This window comes from Telmatherina bonti (genome assembly GCF_933228915.1).
Source record: "Telmatherina bonti genome assembly, chromosome: 14".
In the NCBI taxonomy this organism is placed as follows: Eukaryota; Metazoa; Chordata; class Actinopteri; order Atheriniformes; family Telmatherinidae; genus Telmatherina; species Telmatherina bonti.
In genome coordinates this window covers 21,743,356-21,763,440 of record NC_136612.1, presented here as the reverse complement: position 1 = coordinate 21,763,440, position 20,085 = coordinate 21,743,356, and the positions used below count along the sequence as shown (strand labels likewise).

The 20,085-nt window shown below is 40.0% G+C and overlaps 1 protein-coding gene across 1 annotated transcript in view; it reads left to right on the top strand.

The window, feature by feature from the left end:
- cep112 (centrosomal protein 112) overlaps window positions 1–20,085 on the top strand; it is a gene marked incomplete at its 3' end in the record, with an annotated part of 102,547 nt that overhangs the window by 6,810 nt on the left and 75,652 nt on the right. Inside the window, exons 5-11 of the mRNA XM_079253572.1 lie at window positions 2,449–2,537; window positions 4,699–4,772; window positions 8,350–8,397; window positions 8,512–8,577; window positions 16,452–16,538; window positions 19,067–19,166; window positions 19,663–19,781. Coding sequence (XP_079109698.1) covers window positions 2,449–2,537; window positions 4,699–4,772; window positions 8,350–8,397; window positions 8,512–8,577; window positions 16,452–16,538; window positions 19,067–19,166; window positions 19,663–19,781 — 583 coding nt within the window. The remainder of the gene's footprint in view (window positions 1–2,448; window positions 2,538–4,698; window positions 4,773–8,349; window positions 8,398–8,511; window positions 8,578–16,451; window positions 16,539–19,066; window positions 19,167–19,662; window positions 19,782–20,085) is intronic.

Genomic DNA, 20,085 nt, shown 5'->3' with positions numbered 1-20,085 from the left:
TACATGGTGGTGTTCTTATTTTTGTGTGTGTGTGTGTGTGTGTGTGTGTGTGTGTGTGTGTGTGTGTGTGTGTGTGTGTGTGTGTGTGTGTGTGTGTGTGTGTGTGTGTGTGTGTGTATGGCCTGACTTGCCACTGCTTTGATCTGTGGGCCTCAGACTCTGTGGGCCTCAATTATCCTCATCCACCTGTTGACTTAGAGGCCCAAAAATTGCAAAGCTTGGCCCCCTGTCCAAGTTTCATAGCTGTGTGGATATGTGTGTGTGTGTGTGTGTGTGTGTGTGTGTGTGTGTGTGTGTGTGTGTGTGTGTGCGCGCGCGCACCAGTATGGAGTAGTGCACGTTAACTGTGGGTTTTAATAAAAAATTCTCATCATAATTAGTTACAAGAAATTCAAATAGTAATCAAATGCATAAAAGCGATGTAAAAATAGTGATACATTAAAGGCTTAGAAAGGGTTTGTCAGTCTTTGCTTGCACTAAAAACACCACTGACTCTTTTCCACTTTTGTTTGACACTTTTGTAGCATCATTATATTCAAAACAATATTACGTAAGAGAACATTTAGGATGTGGATAGAAATTTTAGAAAATTTGCAAAATGAGAAAAAACAGCAAAAGCCATGAGGAAAAAATACTACTGAAAAAGTGGTTTGATGGCATGGTATTCAAACAAAAAGAGACAAAATTATGCAGCGCTGGACAGAAGGGAAGGATGTGGCGCACCTCACAGCATGAGCTCAAACATCTGTTATTTTTCCTACTGCGGAAATTTCAGGTAATCTTGAGAAGTCCTTCACTCTTAAAATATTCATAACGGACAAATGGACTCCGTCTCTTCAAGCCCAGCGTCTCAGTTCTTCTGTTGTCAGATAAGCATCCCATTCACCATGAGTTACTTCACAGTATCACTGCATAAATGTGATCTTAGACTTGATACGCATTATGTACTGTATTTGATTGCATTGAGATCAATTCCTTCAACTTACTTCTAAGCCATTTTCAGCTTTAATACTCCCTTCCATTGGCTTCCTTACTCTTATATAAAAAAGAAATACACAATAAAGATGTTCAATGACAAGTGAGATAAAATAAATTGAAAAGGCCAAATGTAACAGCTGAATACTTCAGTAAAAGGTTGCAGCTTTATAAAATAGGAAAAGGTACACTCACTGCTCTGAGTTACTGACTCCAATATTAGAATAAAGATAATGTTCTGTTAGTGATGCAGTTACTAAATATAAATGAGCTCAGCTTCATTTAATGAGTCTCTTTAAGAAGATACATCATAACAAGATAATTAGGTCACACCAAGCAGCACTCATAGAACTTCTTAATGAAAATAGTATACTAATGAAATTAATATATTAACATAACGCAGGGCTAAATATCCCAGCTTGAAACTGGACTGACAGTGTTACTGATAGGTAGAATAAAAACAGAGAATTTCCAAAATTCAAGAATTCAGATAGTCATGCCATTTTCGTTTAATGGGGAAGAAAAGCTGTCAAATCACTATATGATTCCCTCGCAGGATAGACTTTAGATTTAAGTATGATTAATCCATATTACACTATTAGCTTTGATTAGATTTCATTCATGTCCTGTAACTGACAGTCTTTCCTCGCAGTGATAGCATCATGAGATAACTACCCGTGATAAATCAGGTTCAACATTTTCACTAGTAATCACTGGTAGCGATGCTGCGAAATTACACGAGAGGAATGAAATACCCATGGGCTCTGATTGAGAGCGTGAAACACTGCCCTCTAGAATGTAATTTGATGTCTTTATAAGATGACAGAGATTTTTTTTTTCCACCCCCTTCACTGTGGTCCCATATCCTCTCGGCTTCTCTAACATCTTCATTCAATTAGTATGAGTGGGCTAATAGTGCCTCATGCGCCTGTGCTTAATGAGATTGTTAGCTCAGTTATACCCTTGAGTGTGTGTGTGTGTGTGTGTGTGTGTGTGTGTGTGTGTGTGTGTGTGTGTGTGTGTGTGTGTGTGTGTGTGTGTGTGTGTGTGTGTGTGTGTGTGTAGTGCAAATGAGTCTTGTGAAAATGTGAAGCGCACTTGCGTTTGTCCCTAAGTGTGTCAGTGGATATAAGTAGTTTCTCTGTGAAGCTGCTTGTTCGTAACATGGCAGGCCTGATAAAAAACAACACTGAGGTGGAATGACGATAAAAGGATGCGAGAGGTCGTATACTGGAGCTCCATGTGTTGTGCATGAAAACAGAGCGAAGAACTGCAGAGACGTTTATCATTCACATGGGATGAATTGCAGCCCACAAACCATGCAACCAGTGCCAGATGTTGATCTGCGTAAATGTTCAGGCAGGCTGCCGATGCAAGCACATTCATACACAAAGAGAGACCACAGAGATGTGCACTCACACACTGTAGGTTAAATTCCACATTTTATTTCTCACATTTTTTTTCCTCTTCCAGGAGAAGATTATATGAAGAAAAGAACTTTTTTCGACCCACGACCTCCAGTCCACTAAAACAAGCACCCAGACAAGCTGCCAGAATGGTTAGTTCATCTCCACACTGCCAGCCACACCTCTGGACCACCGTGGTGTACTTGCCTCAAGATTCAGCAAACAGCACTGTGACATTTACAGATCCATGCAAGATGGCTGTGATTTGACATGAAAGTATTTACTATAAACTCAGTGATGCCAGTGTTAGGAAAAGTAGAAGATGCTTTCTTCTTTTATGTGGGCCAGTTCGGGAATTCCTGAACTCATTTCCCCATGAAGTTGGAGGAAATTCCCTGCTCTTAAAAGTTGCTGATTCACAGAAATTAACTCAATATTTTTAATTATTGTTTATATACAACCCTTACTTAACTCGGACATAAACATTGGCCATTTATTTAGATAAGCCTGGCTCAAAGTAATGCTGCATGTTATTAAAAAAAACAAAAAAACAAGATAGCTTAAGGTGTTAAGTTGCAACTTCATTTCAGCTTTTTACAGGATGGGGTGTGTGTGATACCGTCCCCTTGTAGAACAATACATTGGGAGGGGTTTCTAATATGCTCTTGATCATTGTTATTATACACCAAAGACTTCTGTTGAAGAAATTGCCTTCTGACAGAAACTTTTTAGAAAGTGTGAAGAAGTGCTGTTCAGGTCCTTGGTCCTGAAGCAGGGACACGGGACATGCAGCTAGATGACCCTAAACTGTTTTAGGTCAGCTCAATTCACTGATTAACTTCATTCTTTAATCATTAAACTTTAGTTTAGTAGGTTTAAATTACAAAAATACTTCATTAAGTTTAAAAAAGATTGTGGTTTGAAATAAAATAAATACGTTCATAATGTTAACCATGTTTTTTAAAATGTTGAGCTACAATATTTACACGATGCTAGAAAATAAAAGCTGTAGTTCTATGTTAGTTTGACTAAAATCGGATTTATAAATTGCATGAAAACACCTTAGTCCAACCAAAAGTAGAAACTCACACTGGTTTTTTCCTCTCTTTCTGCCTGATAAGAGCCAGTTGGCTCTACCTGTCTAATCACTGTCTCTTAAAGCATCTCCAGACTGTTGCAAGGCTCTAAAAAAAAAAAGTCCTGATTTTGTAACCATTGCATCATCTGACAAAATCAGCGTTCGGATAACTTAAAAGCAATGTCTGTGCGTTGTGTTCAGCTACACTTACATAGAGGCTTATCTCTCTCAGAGAAAGCTAAGTGTGGCAGAATGTCTTGAATGTTTTCCCAAACACTCCACAGTGCCATGGCATCAGACTTGCTTTGATAATTGACTCAGTTCTCTTGCAGTGCAGTTAAATAGCCCAAGTCGAGCTCTGACCATAGCTTAGTTCAGCCGTGCATGAAAACACACAGAGCTCCTACTGCAATATGGAGATATTTACAGGCTGCCTGGAACAGCAAAATGAACTGCATACTCAGAATTCCTATATAGAAGTGAAATGAAACATTTACTCTGTTTGAGGGTGAGGCTTCAAGATAATGTCATTCTAATCAAAAGTCCTGAACGATTGGATTCAGCCTTTTCTTGGTGTCAGTGCACCAATCACCCCACCCAAGGTCCACACTCCATAAGATCCTAATCACATTCAACAACATCTCTCCTTTCCCTATCGCTCCTGACTTTATTGGATATTTCCTCTATTTAAACTGTGCTGCCCAAATTCAACTTGAGTAAGCTGATCTTGTATCAACAGAACCTGGAAGCATTCCGATTATACTGCATAAAACAAATCCGGGGCCCGGTTGAAACAAAAGGCTGAAGAAAACACGTGTGACAGGCGGTCTGACTGCGCGTGCCCCTCTCGAGGAATGTACTGCATTTCAGATATAATGTAAAACTGCCAAACATCTGGATGTTGTATGATAGAAGGAGTGGAGCGAAAGAGCAAAGGGTTGCAGCGACAGAAAACAAGGGAGTGAGGTGCTGTTTATATGAGCGGCAAGCACAGGTGGGTGTACCTTATATCTGTAAAGCTTTTAAAGAAACCTCTCGTTGCCAAGAAAGGAAATATAACACACGAGCAGGGAGTGATAACCTCCATCAGCGCCTGCTGTGTGCTTCACAGGCCAAACCTGTCAGTCAAAGTGTATTTAAAATCCTTTCCACTCACATACTTTAAATCATTCATCCTAACTTTGATTATGTTTCTGCTGTAGATGCCACTCTTTACTCACTTTGTTCCTTTTCAGGTAGGTGGGGTGTCAAAGGCAGATATGTCTCCTGATGACAGTGACCTGGAGGCTGGTCTCAACAGCTGGAACCTGGGGGTGAGTCCAGGGGCATGCCTTGAGCTTCTTGGTTACATGCAGCTGTAAACATACTGCAGCTTATTACAGCAGGCAGGCACATCATGCAGGCTGAAGTTGGCCTCATTATTACAGAGATAAATGTTAGGAGGGATCCAAAAATGGCTGAAAACGGACAGAGAAGGACAAAGTGACCACACTTTGCTTGTATTGAAAATATTCCTCCAGTCATATTAATGCATGTACAAACATGATCAAAAGATGTGAATACATTAACCCCTGTTTGCATTGAACTATTAAACCAAATTTTAGACTGATCTTTTGTTTTTATGTTCAGGTCACATTCCCATGCTGTCTTAATTAAAACTTCATTTTAACACACTAAGTAGAAGCTATCAAATGGACTTTGTAGGCAGTATTGGAATTGTGCCATCCATAATGCATGATTGATAGTGCAGTAGTCCTGAGTTAACATTGCAGCTTTCACACTTTTAAAGAAATACTAAAAGAAAAAAAAAGAAAGTAAAAATTCAGCCGTGCCCTCTTAAATCTCTCCCTTGTGGCAGTTGGCTGCTATTGTAGGACGTGAGGGTTGTGTAAACTGAGTATTTGAAGATGAGTGCACCTGTTTTATCTCCTCTGTCTGGAGTTCTTCAGGCCAGGATTGATAAGCAACCTGCCCTCATGTCTTTTAGTTCCTATCTCACCACCTGCATGACCCTGACTATCTCTCCCTCTTTTGCCCGCTTGTTGCCTCTGACTTTCTTTAACATTGCCTACGCATTGATATTTTTGCTGAACCCCCTTAGCTCTACTTTTCCTTACTCTTTCTCAGTTTCTTTTTTTTGTTCTGTCCCATCTTTCCTCTCCCCTATCTGTCCATGCTCCTTTGACTCTCTCTCTCTCTCTCTCTGCGCTGTTCTCCCTCTCTCTTCCACCACTGGGGTAATCTTAGGAATCTATCAGAAGACGTGAAGCCGTGCACCGCACCGCTCTGCTTTCCTCTGTGTTGAAACGCTGATAAGACACATTGCTTGGCAACGCTCCCCCAAGCCTGCATCTTTCAAATCAACAGATGTTCCTCCACACACAAACACACACGCACAAACCCTCCTCGAGTTTTATAGATGCACTGCTTCAAAGAGCTCCTACAAAATTTCAGCACAGCCAGGCATCACTCTATCTGGAACATCTTTTGCTTTTCCTTAGAAGTTCTGAAGCAGTCTATTTTGGTTTATCGTTTGCTTCTCTAATGGAAAGAAGTCCACGTATTTAGTCCATAACCATGCCGGACAGAGGATGACAGATTGCCTAAAATGCAGATAGGAGTTATTGCGAGCAACAAGCTTGGTTTTTTAAGTAATTTGTGGTTTAAATGTGGGAACTAGTTTTAACTCTAATATGAGTTCAGTATGAAACCAAATGCCTTTAAATTCTGTGGTCAGCAAAGATATGATGCTGATCAGTCAGGCTGTGACGAAATGCTTTTGTCCCGATTTGATTCTAGTTTTTTGGGTGCCGATTCGATTTAAATTGCAATTGTCATGATTCTTTGATATCGCTGATTTTTGTAGACTAAAAACAAAAAAAAATGTACAAAACTTGTTTTGCTAGTCATTTTTCTTCATTTCAATTAGAAAAAAACAACACAGTAGCCAGACCATCATTCTGCTGTTATATTGCCCAACTGGAATAGTAAAAAGATCAATGAAATCAATAAAAATGGCAAAAGTTTTATAATGCATTATTTGTATTTATTTGTTAAAAAAAATAGATTTTTTTTAAACAAATCTGTTTTATAATTGTAAAGCAAAAAGATCCCGATATTTGATTTTTTTCCGATTCGATTTCCCACTCCCTTCTAATCAGAATACATCCGGAATAAGCCCCTACCACTTGGCTCTTCATTGTCGAGGGACGTGATGACAACTTGCTTAATGTTAGTCCAAATTTAGTGTTTGGCTGCAGAGACCGTCCCTTTGTTTACTTCTCTCATGTATCCCTCCATCCGTCTCTGTCAGGTTCCAATGACATGGGAGAAGGTGCCAGTCATGATGCTGGACAAACGTATACTTAGAGGAGCTTATGTGTGGGCACACAAGTCCAAGTTTAGTACCACACTCTGCCAACATTACACCACAGCATTCATTCTTAATGTCTTCTTGCCCTGTGGGCCATCTTCATCATATCTGATGAGTGGCTGTCTATGGATATAAAAAGAAATCCTTTTCTTCTTCACTGCCTGGACATCAGTTTTTAAGAATAATGATGGACCATCACAGAGCAAAAGTGTTTTTTTTTTCCCACCTTGTTTATTTGCAGCTAAATCAGATTTAAGCAGCAATCCATCACAAATGAAAATATTTATGACTATGAGTACTCTTTATTTGGACACACAAAGACTCGTACATGCATTTAAGGTGATGAGTTTAGTCTAAGTGGTATGTTTTTATGTTGATAAGGGTTAATATAGTATATTAACTAACAAAATGCCTTGCATGTTTTCACCTGTGTGTAGATTAAGCTACAATGTGGAGCTACTTTTGTTTATTTCGCCTGTCGCTAAGTCACCCTGAAGCAACAGACTGTGACTTTATCCTCCTACTGTAGCTGTAACTATTTTTGTCCCAAGCTGTGATGCTCTCTCAGGTCGTGTTTTCTCATCTCTCATTCATTCTGGATTAGCTTCGTGTGGGTAGCGCAATCTCACAACATTAAATCCCTTTTTGTAACTGAATTGGATCCCACTCTTCCCTCCTCTTCCTGCTCTTCCATCTTGTTCTCCTCCTTCATGCCCATGTTGAGCAGATTAGGTGTGAAACTGCTCATTGGCCGTGATTTGTGTCATCTCCAGATTCAGCTCACTTTCACTTAAAAGCTGTGATCTTGCGACCAGTCATCAGCTCCTCCATACAACCCCAGTGCATCAGAGAGAAAAACTTCAAACCATGCAAGTCGGACAGCAACCTGTCAGTAGACAGATATTTTGTTTGTCTTGTCCTGCATTTAAGCAAGCAGAATGATGGTCTGGATGCTGTGTTCAGCTGAGCAAATTTACTTTGCCAAAGGGAGCTTTGTAGATATGATAATCCCCTTGATATAGACAGATATTATTGCTGCAAGCTGCATGGATATGATGCTGCGAAGTCACATGGATTGTGACCCAATTTGCTTTCAGGTGGTTAAAGCTGCTCGATGCTTTCAGTTTCTTGCTTTTTCATTTTGTAATCAAAGAGGACGCTGTGTCAGTGCTTGGTAAAGATGTTTACACATTTGTCTCCATCCCATGGTTTACAGACTGGGGATAGCTTACAGATTAGCGGTCCTTGGTGTTGACAAAAGGGACAGCAAAGAGGGGGCTGAGAGCGGAAACAGAGCTGGCCACACACACAAAGCCTTGAAGTAGCGCGACGCGTTCTCTCTCTAAACAGACAAGGGTTGACGGAAAAGATTTCAGCCACAGAACTGGGCTTTGATGTGCTTTCCACATTGTTTATGGCAGACTCTGGGCAAAAGCTTGATTCTGGTGGTGGTGAGGCTTTGTTAGGAGAGGAAGAGGCGAAAGAGAGGCCTAAAGTTTTTTTGTTTACTCTTTCAGATTGAAAACCCCAGGTATTTAAGAGAGAAGCCCGCTCCCTTGTCACCAGTAAGTTGTCAAAGGCTTCCTTTGTGGTTTATTTATTGTTGTGTAGATAAAAGTAATGTCTTGGAGCTCCTCAATCATCTCTTCACTTAGTAGGTCTCTCTTTTATCTCCACAGATTTTCAAGTCAAGCTTTGAAAGGAATAGCACTTTTGCTAATGATTATGGCCCACAGAGCAAAGAGGTATGTGCCTGAATGAGAGCTGAACTGAAACTGAATTGTTCCTAAAGGCTTCTTTGTTTGATAAATCACATTCTTTAAGTAAGGCTGTTATCATTCTCCATGTCCACAGGCAGTAGTAAATGGTATTTAAGAGACAGTGTCCTCATATGCATTCCAGCGAGCCTTAAATCCCTGCCTCTATCTATTCAGTATGTTGTGCTTTTGTATAGAAGCAAATGTGGAACACATGTACAAGTCAAAGCTCCTATGACTGCTGTATGGCATTAGACGCCCCCACAGCCATTTACATACATCCATGCGCATGGTTTTTTTTCATTGCTGAAATGGCCAAGGCCTCGAGGAAGACAAAAATAATGCCAGCTTCCAGTGATGACAGTCTTTTTCGTGTGTGGATTTAAGCTGAAAATCCTGTTCTGAAAGCCTGCTTTGATGTCCCCTCTGCCCCTCCCCAGCTCTCCCAAACCACAACTCATTCCTTCCACCATTCACCTTAAATGCAGTGTTAAATATAAAACTGAGCATGACTTGTCTGAAATGGTCATGGTTTTTCATGGCTGTTTCAGCCAGTTGGTGCAGTTTCACTGTGAACAAAAAAGGGGTGGGAAGACATAGAAGACACTGTGAGGACAAAATTGTACAGTTTTGTTGGCATCCTATAACATGATTCTGTTTGTGAGTGCTAGAAGATGTATGCTTCATACTCAGCTACCCAGTCAGGCGAGGCATCTTTAGACTTATGTAACATAGCAACTCCAGTATGAAAACATTAAAGCTAAAACTTATGCTGTTTGATGTGCTACATACCTGCTGACTGGCTCCATATAGCTGAATACCATGGGAATATACACCACATTTAATTCACACATCGTCTTTGAGTTATCTCTTTGTGAAATCTATGTATAGATTGTATTTTGTAAACCTTTTGATTTTCTGTTTTCATTACCTTTTCTTGGGGTGTTGATTTCATGGGAGGTCATCGTGTTTGTTCGGTTACATGTTTTTCAGTCCAACTGAGTCGTGTGTTTGAGTTTTAGTTCACATATATTCAGCCTTTGGTACAAGGAAAGACTTTTGGGTGGAAAACTGAACTGGCCTGCCGTTTCCACCGATGCCACATGCAAGCAATATGTGAAGCAGATCAGGAGAGCCACAGAAAACACCAAGACAGACACACTGGAAATGAGCAAATGAATCAGAACTGGAGTTTAGGTTTTTGTTAGGGTAAGGGCTTTTCCCCATCATAGTATTCATTTTTATATGTGTTCATTGAAAATATTTTAATTTACTGTTTATTGTATTTACCTTATCCAATGATTACACTGATAGAATGGAAAGAAACCCAAAGAGAGGATGAATAAAGGCTTTGCATGAACTGAAAAAGACACAATTTATAGAGATGCTTGTATCCTCCAAATAACAAGATAGCACTGCCAAAAAATGAACCATGTAACTATGCTGGTGCTGCTCCTTAGAGACTTGGTCAATGTTGACTGAAGTAAATTCTTAATGGATCTGCATAAAGTTTTCTGCAGAACAGCCTCATTTTGCTGCTCCCATTTTTTTTCTTTTATTCATGATGACTTTTAATCACAATGGCGATCTCTTATTTTCTTAATTGTTAAATTTTCAGTTTGTCCAGTACTCTGGATTAGCTCCTCTATAGTTAACAACACCCTCACCAGACCAAGAACCTGTCAGTACAAACTCTGTTATCAGTATGCTGAACTAGAACACCACCATGTCTAAATGCAAGAGCCTTTAGCGTCAGTATAGGCTACCTGACTGATAACAGTGTCTGCAGACTGACATGGTTCTCAAACATCTGTTCTCCATTCAATCATTTTGACAACGTTTTATCAGAATACCAACGGCTCGCCTCCCACTGCCTCATTTCAGTTAACCCTTGTGTTTGGTCAGCAAAAGACTAATGACAGGAACAGTATTTGTTAAAAAATTAGGCTTTGCATCATATCTACTGTAGTGGAAAATATAGTCCAAGTGGGAATATACATCAGGTTGCATCCAGGGGTTCACAGTAAGTAGAGCGTGAACCCTGCTTTGTATCGGTAGAAAGCTGGGTTGATTAAATAAGAGCAGCCAAACACCTTCTATCTAGACAAACCTTTAGTCTTTCTTACCGTGATATTTTTTTGGAAGGGGCCATGGGTTCATGATATGCTTTACTTAGCCATTATGCAAAGCATTTCCCACTAAGCTTTCCTGTTGGACCATTAAAGCCCAGTCCAGCCTTGGTCTAAATCACAGTGACATCATTTCGCTTTAATCCCCAAAGCCAAGTTGAACATTTACCCAGTTTTAAAGTGTTATTCCCACCACATGTCATTAAGCTGGTGGCAGCTCATCTAACATCTCAGCTTTCACACCAAGCTCATCCTCTCACTAATCTGCCGACTGCATTGGTAGAAGTGCAGCCTGCATTTTTTTTCTTCTGGAACAATGAGTGGCAGCTGAGAAACTTCCCTGCAAGCTGCCATTGCTTTGAGTCACTTATCTTACACATATGTGCTTGCTTATGGGGGCGTTGTGGAAAATGTCTTGCAGGAGCAGCAAAGTCCTGCTAATCCTGCAGCACACCGTGGAACTGCTTAGTGTTTAAGAGGGTTGGGACTTTCATTTGGAAATTCAATTAACCAGTGATTGATGAGTCACTTTAAACTCAACATCGGCCCAAGGCTGGTGATTAAAGAAGATACTGACAGAATGATTAAAACACACAGCCTTTCTTTTAGCGTGTGTGTGCGTGTTCATGCCATCTTCAAGCTTTTTGCTCGCTACCTGACCTGAGGCATAGTTGGCAGCAGGCTGGTAGATGAGTGTGTTAGTGTCAAATAGTCACGCTCTAATGGTCGCAAGTCCCTGACTGGGAATCTGACCCCGTTGCTTTCTGATGCCATAATGATGCAGCCTCTCTAATCTAAGAATCCTTTGGGATAGAGCTTGAGTTCTGAGCCTCTGATTTAGAGGGCCATGGCCTGTCTTATCTGATAGCTTTTGAAGGCTGAAAAGGGTAACCTAGTGAGTCTCAGTAGTTTAAAGAGGACTAGTTCAGCAGTTGGATTTCAAGATGGTGCTTCAGGCTGAGAGACATCAGGGATCCACAGTGTTTCATAATAATAAAGTTACAATTTCAAGCATGTCTGCACTATGTTCTTGATTCTTTAATATTGACTTTTTTTTTTTTTATTCAAAATTTGATTAACGTCATGTACTCTGTGTTCAAAATTACACTTGTCAAAAACAAAAGAAAATATTTCTATGTTGCATCAGAGATGACATTTTAGCAAGCTTTATGATCCAGACAGATCAGTAAATAACTTGGTAGAGTGTGAAAACATCTCGCTGCTGCTTAGGAGACAGGAGTGTTGCATATTCACTATCCCAGAGCATCTGTGTTTACTAACGATGAAAGTCACACCAGGACATTGTATATCTCAGGCAAGATAAAGGAGATACACACATGCAACCGTGCGTTGTCGAGCCCAAACAGTTAGCCGATGGTTTCTGAACCCCCCCCCCCCCCCCCCCGAGGAAAAAGGCCTTGACCCTTTCGCTGGTATTCAAAGTTAAAAAAAAAAAGAAAAAAACAAAGCAGCTGTTTCCGTCTCCTCCTCACATTTCCCACTCCCATACCCCGCTCTTCGCTTCGTACCTCTCATCCTCTCAAAAGCGAAGTGTCAAAAACATGGCATCTTACAGCGCTCTGTACAAGTCAGAAGAAGAGAAAAGGGAAAAAAAGCTGTACCACCCAGTCTGGCTGATTGAAGGCGTCTCAGAAGCCTTAGGTGTACGACATTCCTCTTCCTCCTCCTCCCTTCACCGACGCCTTTATAAACAAGTTTCAAACACCCCTGATCTAGTTTGACAAACTTTCTCCAAAGAGTATTTGAAGCAAGGATGAGAAAGTGACACCCCCACTTGAGTTTTTTTTTTCTTTTTTTTTTAAAGGCAGCAGCGGAATCGGGTCTCTTCTTACTCTTTTGCTTTTCAATCACTGCCATCCACCCCTCCATCCCCCGTCCCCCCACCTTCCTCTCCCTCTATCTTCCTCACTTCTTTTTGTCTGTCTACTCTGACAGGTCTCCTGTGGTCCCCTCGATTGCACAAGAAATGGTGGTAAATCAGGAAAAAAGGCAGAGAAGAAAGAACAGAATACTTAACAGAGCTTTGTCAAGGATACAGTGTATGAATGTAGCTCAAGTGCAATAATGAGAAGAGGCATCTAGAAGGCAATTTATGCGTTTTTAGTTGGACTTTTTATTTTTAACAAGGCCCAGAATGTGAAGGGAATTGCTGACTTCTGAACAAAACTCAAAGCTCTGAAGTTTTTGTTTTTGTTTTTTTTTCTTCACTATTTCAATCTCAAAGCAGCTATTTTTCTCTGACATTCAGTGTATTGCTGGTGTCATGATTGTATCGTATCAATATTTCAACACTTACACAATTCCATAATTGAATCGTGTTAAAACTCAGATGGAACAGTTCCCTCCATTTGATATTTACTGAAAAGGGAGGTCTAATGGGGGTTTGACTGCAGCGAGTAACATGGTATGGGAATTTTTGTTTAATTATTTTGATGACTTGAACAACAAGAGCTAGCCTTGGGATGTTGTTAGCCACTGACATGCTCACACACATAGCACATTTTCAAAGGAAGAACATTGTCACCCCGCTGCAGGTTTGATTAACACACCAGAACAGACACTGACTAAACATGAGTAGTGACATCAAAGGAAACGGCCAGTCATTTTCCTGTCAAAGGTTCTCTTTGTGCCTCTATGTGTTGCAAGTTTGTGGGGGAAAACATCTTGCAAACAAACTAGTTAGAGACAGTTGCTTTGACATTTTGACTACAAAAATAAAACAGAAAAGAAAAACTGAAAAAGCCAAGACCTAATTAAACATTAAAGGAAATGAAGGTTTAAAAAAATGCAGTGTAGTCTATACCGACACATAACTGTTGCCACACACAGTGTACAACACACAAACATTTTTAAATATTTGTTAGAAAAATTAGTATTCGTTCGATGTTTTACTACACTATTCACAAAAAGTTAGGGATATTCAGCTTTTGGGTGAAATTTCACAACAAGCCTAAAATGCATTCAAACCTGTACAGGTGAACTTAATGTGATCTTCTCTAAGCTTTTAAATGCACATGTCCAACTGTTAAATGTTTCAATAAATTTTGCACAAGTTGCTGTTCTCTAACAAGGAGCTTAACGGCAAAAATCACGGCAGGTGTGTGATCCTTGAATTGACCAATAAATGTCCTGTTTCAATTAGAGCTGGTGTTTAAACAGTTGTCCTCATCATGCTGTTCACATTTTGACATCATGAGACCAAGACGACACCTAACAATGGAACAACAGTCCCTTGCCATTGCGATGCTTCAAACAGGACGTTCTCAGACAGAAGTGGCCACTGAGCTTGGAGTGTCACAGAGTGTCATCAGCAGGTTGCAACAGAGATATCCAGAGACTGGAAGAGTCACAGAAAGGCCTAGAAGTGGACGTCCTTTGGCCACATCCCGTGCTGATGACCGCTACATTGGGAACACTGCCCTGAGAAACCGGATGATGAATGCCACTCAACTCCAGGCACGTTTAAGAGAGGTGAGAGGCACCCAAGTGTCACGTCAGACCATTGGAAACCGTTTACATCAGCGTGGTCTGCGTTCTAGACGACCTGCACGGGTACCTGACCACACCACCAGGCACAGGCATCATCGTTTTGCATGGGCCAGGGAGCATTTACGCTGGACGAGGAACCAGTGGGCCCTTAGTGCTGTTCTCTGATGAAAGTCGATTCACACTGAGCAGAAATGATGGCCGGCAACGATGTTGGAGACGTCAGGGAGAGCGCTATGCATCAGCCACTGTTGTCACCAGGCGAGCTTTTGGTGGTGGCGATGTTACAGTGTGGGCAGGGGTGTCCACTTGGTACAGAACTGCCCTACACTTTGTGAATGGTACAGTGACAAGCCCATACTACCTGAATAACATCATTAGTCCAGTGACTGTGCCCCTACATGAACAGCACAGGCCTAATTTCATCTTCATGGACGACAATGCTCCTGCTCATCGAGGCCGCATCATCAGGGAACGGCTGTTGGGGACTGGTGTACCTCAAATGGAATGGCCTGCACTCTCTCCAGACCTGAATCCCATTGAAAACCTGTGGGATCAGCTGAGCCGTCGTGTAGAGGCTCAAGACCCTGCACCCCAGAACCTCAATGACCTGAGGGCTGCCCTTCAAGAAGAGTGGGATGCCATGCCTCAGCAGGCAATAAGTTGCCTTGTGAACAGCAGGAGACGTCGTTGTCAAGCTGTAATTGATGCTCAAGGGAACATGACGAGATATTGAGACGTTCAAATTTTTTGTTGTGGTGTAACTACCATTGTTGTTACCTTTTGTGTTGAATGAATTTTTTGAGATGAGGAAATCAGTAGTGCATCCTTCTACTTAAATGTCTTACTTTTATGATATCACTGTAGCATGAACATATTGCATTTTCCATAAATTTCACCTGAAAGCCAAATATCCCCTAACTTTTTGTGAGTAGTGTATGTGTAGTTCTTTGTGGAGATACATTGTTATTAAACCTGAAGTCCTCAACAAAAGATATACTCACCTACCTGGAAAAGAGTTGTGAATTTGGTATTTCTTTGGTTGCCATTTATAACTTCACCGCTAGATGTCACTGCAAACCCACACTGTGTCTCTTCAGAGTATGCAAAGTAAGTACTAAGTGTTGCATAAGCTGGAACAAACTTTATTTTGGCCATGTGCAGTGTCTAAGAGCAGATTCTGCAATTGTTCTTATTTTCAACTCATATTTGTTCAGAAACAAAGTTTTATTGAAGATGAGTGGTAAACAAAGTAGTCTCATGAAACTGGATTTTCTAAAGAGATCATACAACTCAATTAAACCAGAATTGCTCAGAGCAAAAGTTTGGGGAAAAGCAGAGGCAGGGTAAAGACTAAGGAAAAATAAAGGCATAAAAGTGAACAAAATAGAGGAAAAAATATAAAAACATATTATAAAAAGTCATTTGCACACTTACTTTCTGTTCAAATAAATGTTTTCATCAAAAATGTGTACAGAAATATATAAAAATCGTATTTATTTATTCTCTTTCATGGAGGTTTCGGTGTTTGTAAATTTCCAATGATTAACTGGCCATATCGCCATTCAGAAAGCAGTAAGCAGTTTGCTCTTCACACACTGACCACGGTGGGAAGTCCAGTGTCTTCCCCAAACACACTTAAATAAGTGGACACAAGGTATCAAACCACAACCTTCCGATGCAGGAAATACTTTACAGCCATCTTTCAGGAAAGAGTTCATCTTGTGTAATAAAAACCAGCAAATATTTGAAATGAATTGAGATTTTCTGAAAACCTGGAACTTCTTTTAGCTTTGGAAGATCTGTCCCGCTCATCACGATGCTGAACTACTGCTGCTTTTAAAATACAGTTCTGAAATAAACACAATCTTCTCCCTTTACCTAATTGCTGTGTGAGAGTTTGTGCAGTCACACACACAAACACATTGGCAAGCAAGCTTTGACTTTATTACAGACAGACACACACACACACACACACACACACACACACTTGCATGCGGTTGGGTACTTAAGAAGCTTTGTGTTGGGATAAATGTTTTTAAATGCTAATATGTGCAGATATCAGTTTTGCCTTTTGCTAAATGATTCAGGTTTTTCTCACTTATTAATGTAAAACTTGTTACCCTGCTTGTTTTTCCTGGTAAGAGTTTTAGTTTAGCAGGTATGAAAACTAAAGCTGTTAAACTGTAATGAAAGCATCTGACACTTGGCTTTTTGTACTCTCAGACTGAGACGAGGATCAAAGTTTTGGAGGCAAAGCACCAGGAGGAGAAACTGAAAATGCAGCAGAGCCATGATGCGGATGTGGAGAAGGTAAAAAAATAAAATATCTGATCTAATATTAAACCTGAATATTTTTCCAGGTTTTTTGGTTTTTTTTGTTGTTGTTGGTTTTTTTTTGGGGGGGGGTAGTATTCTTCTTCTACTCTCTGCTCTGAAGTACCCAGACAATCAATGTTCTTTAATGATAATTTGAAAAAGCAAACCAAGAGCCAGTTGTAGTTAATCGTGTGTAGCTCAGGTAAATCTGCTTCTAATGGTCAAACTTCAAATAGTTTTCAGAATCCTCAACCAGACAGGCAGGTCTGCTAAACTGGCTGCTCATGAAACCATTAATCTATGTAACAATGCCCACCATTGATCCTGAAACCATTTGGTGGCTAATGAAAAGTAAAGGAAGACTTCTCCTTACCCCATCCATGAAATAATTATCTCTTCAAAGCTTTGTCAGCTGGTGAAAGTAGCAGTAAAGCTGGTTTATTTCACACCAGGTGCCCGTCAGTTAGGCTGCAGATCAAGCACCTGGGATCTGTCACGTCCTCGCCACGACTTTCCATTGCCATTTAAAACATGGGGAAAAAAAAAAAAAGACACTCCAATTTTCTCTCTACTTTAAGATGCCCGTTGCTTCTTTGTGTTTGACAAGAGACAGGATGACAGCTTTTTCTCTTTTGCCAGTTCTTTCTTTAATTACATACAGACTGCGAGTTACATCCGATTGAATTTGGATTTTACCCATTATTCTCTCTCATGGCTTCAAAGGCGACTGTTTCAGAGGTGCACTTTTATGAGCTTGATGGAGGGTGAACAGGCGAGGTTTAGTTATAATTACTCTGCTTATGAAAATGACGAGGGCACTTAAAGGCTACTGGTCATTGTCCTCATGCTTGAAATAAAGGCGCTAATGAGAAAACGGGACACTCTGTTGTATTCTTATACAAACAAGTTAAGATTCAGGTTGAAATCCTGATGAGGTAGAATTATGTATGTTTTATAGCAGCTTTCTCTTTATACACAAGCTAACACATTTTTATTGTTTTTTTTTTACAGGTTTTCTTTTTTACCTTTTAGTTTAGTTCTGGATTTTCCATTCACTGCTTAAGATATGGCCAGGCTGGATTCCCTCTGCATTAGAAAGTCTAATAAAGACCTAAAATAGGCACCCTAAAAGCTGTTATTTCCCGCTTTCCAGTGCACTCTCCCCAGACATGACACAGTGCCATTGGACCCTAAAGACAATCTCTTTCAGGTGGTGAAATGGAAAAAAAAAATGGACACCCCTAAATATTGTGTGAACTTTGCTCCAGTCACCCAATCGTCCTTTCATCTCTCCCTTTCCATTCACACAGGGATGATGATAAGCTTGGCTAATAAGCGGCTTCATGGACTTCTAGAGATGACTGAAAAATAACAAGTCTTGGTTTTTCTACCATGTCAATTATATAGATTATTATATATATATATATATATATATATATATATATATATATATATATATATATATATATATATATATATAAAAATTGTGTGTTTGTGTTTATTAATTTCATGACGAATCCTTTTAGGAAAAGCTTTAACTCCAGCTTTGTGTTGGAGATTGTACCAAAAGAAGCTGTTTTGAAGGAAAACCAGACATCTGTCCAGAGACATCTGGGTAATACATTCACCAGTAGAGCAATGGCATAATATGTATATGAATATTATGCAACTGAGCAGTTGAGAGTGTTAGGCTGTCTTTTTATACTGGAGCTCCAAATCTCCATGGTCTAATTTCACTAATTACACACAGATGGCAGCAGCAGACAGATGCAGTTACCTCATCGTACCAGCACAGGTGGTTCACTCAGCTGCCATTTTACTCACTTTTCTTGTTGTCTCTGAGGAGGTTGCCTCTTCTCAGGTCATGCTGGGGATTATTACGTGGGGTATCCTGGTAGATAACAACCACCTTTAATTGAAAACAAGATGGAGAGAGCTCTGCGATGGACTGGCGAGCTGTCCAGGGTGTACCCTGCCTTTTGCCCAAAGACTGCTGCGATAGGCTCCAGCTTCCCCACGACCCTGATTTGGATTACGCGGTTAGGATAATGAATGAATGAGAGATGGAGAGAAACTATCTCACATTTGTTTCTAAGAGTTTCATAATTAAGAAGAAAATGTTGTTTTGTTCCTGATGGAAACAAAGTGCATCACTTGGTTGGTGTTCTCCAACAAACAAGTTTTTTTCCACCTGTAAATTTCAGCACAAACAAACATGTTAAATCGTTTCACTTCCTCATTAAAACAATTTGCAAAAAGTTAAATTAGTTCATTAGTGACTATGTTCATAAATGTTAGGTCTTAAAAGTTGGATTATTACATGGTGAATTTATGGATTAAGTCGTTTTAGTTTTTTTTTCCCCTGCATGCCACAACAGCATGGAAATTAAATGTCTTAAATACACTCGAGGATCACCGTGAAGTCAGCAACAAAGCCACTTTCCCAGGGATAAAGCAAAACAAACACACTGGAAATGTTCTTTCTGGTGTGAGTTAAAAACAATCTTACGACCCTCATTTAGATCCTGGACAGAAAAAACCGTGAGATTGAAGAGATGAAGAGCTTGTATCGGGCCAAGCAGAAAGAATCGGAGGAGATGATTCGCAAACTGGAGAAGAAAGGTGAGAGGTCATGTGACTACAGGGTTAACTGGAGGGATGTTTATAGCAGCATCTCTGAACACTCAGAGTAAAAAGCCTGCAAGGATACAATTCAACAAGAGTCTGTGCTGGTGATGAGTGATGTTCTCCAGCTGCATTGCACAGTCTAAAGTTTAATAACTTCTGCAATCTTTTATTTATATATATATATATATATATATATATATATATATAAATGTATGTGGGTGTATAGTTTTTTTTTCCTCCTTTTGTGTCTCACTTGTTTTTTGAACTTTTTCATCTATCTTCAAAAGTAGTTCATGAAAAACATTAACTTGACAACAAAAGACCATCTTTGCCATTTTATAAAGACTTTTTTAAAAAAAAATTTAAATTGATTTACTGACAGCACATCAATGCACACGAGTGTATGTCTGTATGTGTGTGTCCATTTGTTCATACCCTGAGGCAAGGTCCTGACTGTTCTTTGTGTGTTTGCATCTACACTCTCCTGCAGTTCAAATTGTGCTACGGGAATCCCAGGTCATCTGTGAGAGCAAAGAGAAGCAGATAGCGGAGCTGAGAAAGATATCGGATCAGAGCGCCGACTCTTTAAAAAACGAATGGGAGAAGAAGGTATGAAGTCGGGGTCTGGAACCTTCTCTGTGTGGTGGTTCTTAACTTAGACTTTAGGTATTGAATCTGATAACCACACAACACAGTTGGTGGAGCTTACTGAGATCCAAATAAAAATTACTCTCGTCTTTTCAAGCAATGTTGTGGAACAAATTTTCTCAGATGTCAACAGCAATAGAAAAACCATCCAACCCTATAAATCATGTTTAAGCCCCTCAAAAAAGCAAGATGTTACATATAAAAAATTAAACTATATTAACTCTTGCATCATGAATCATTTTTCAACAGTGTTATGCACACTGCT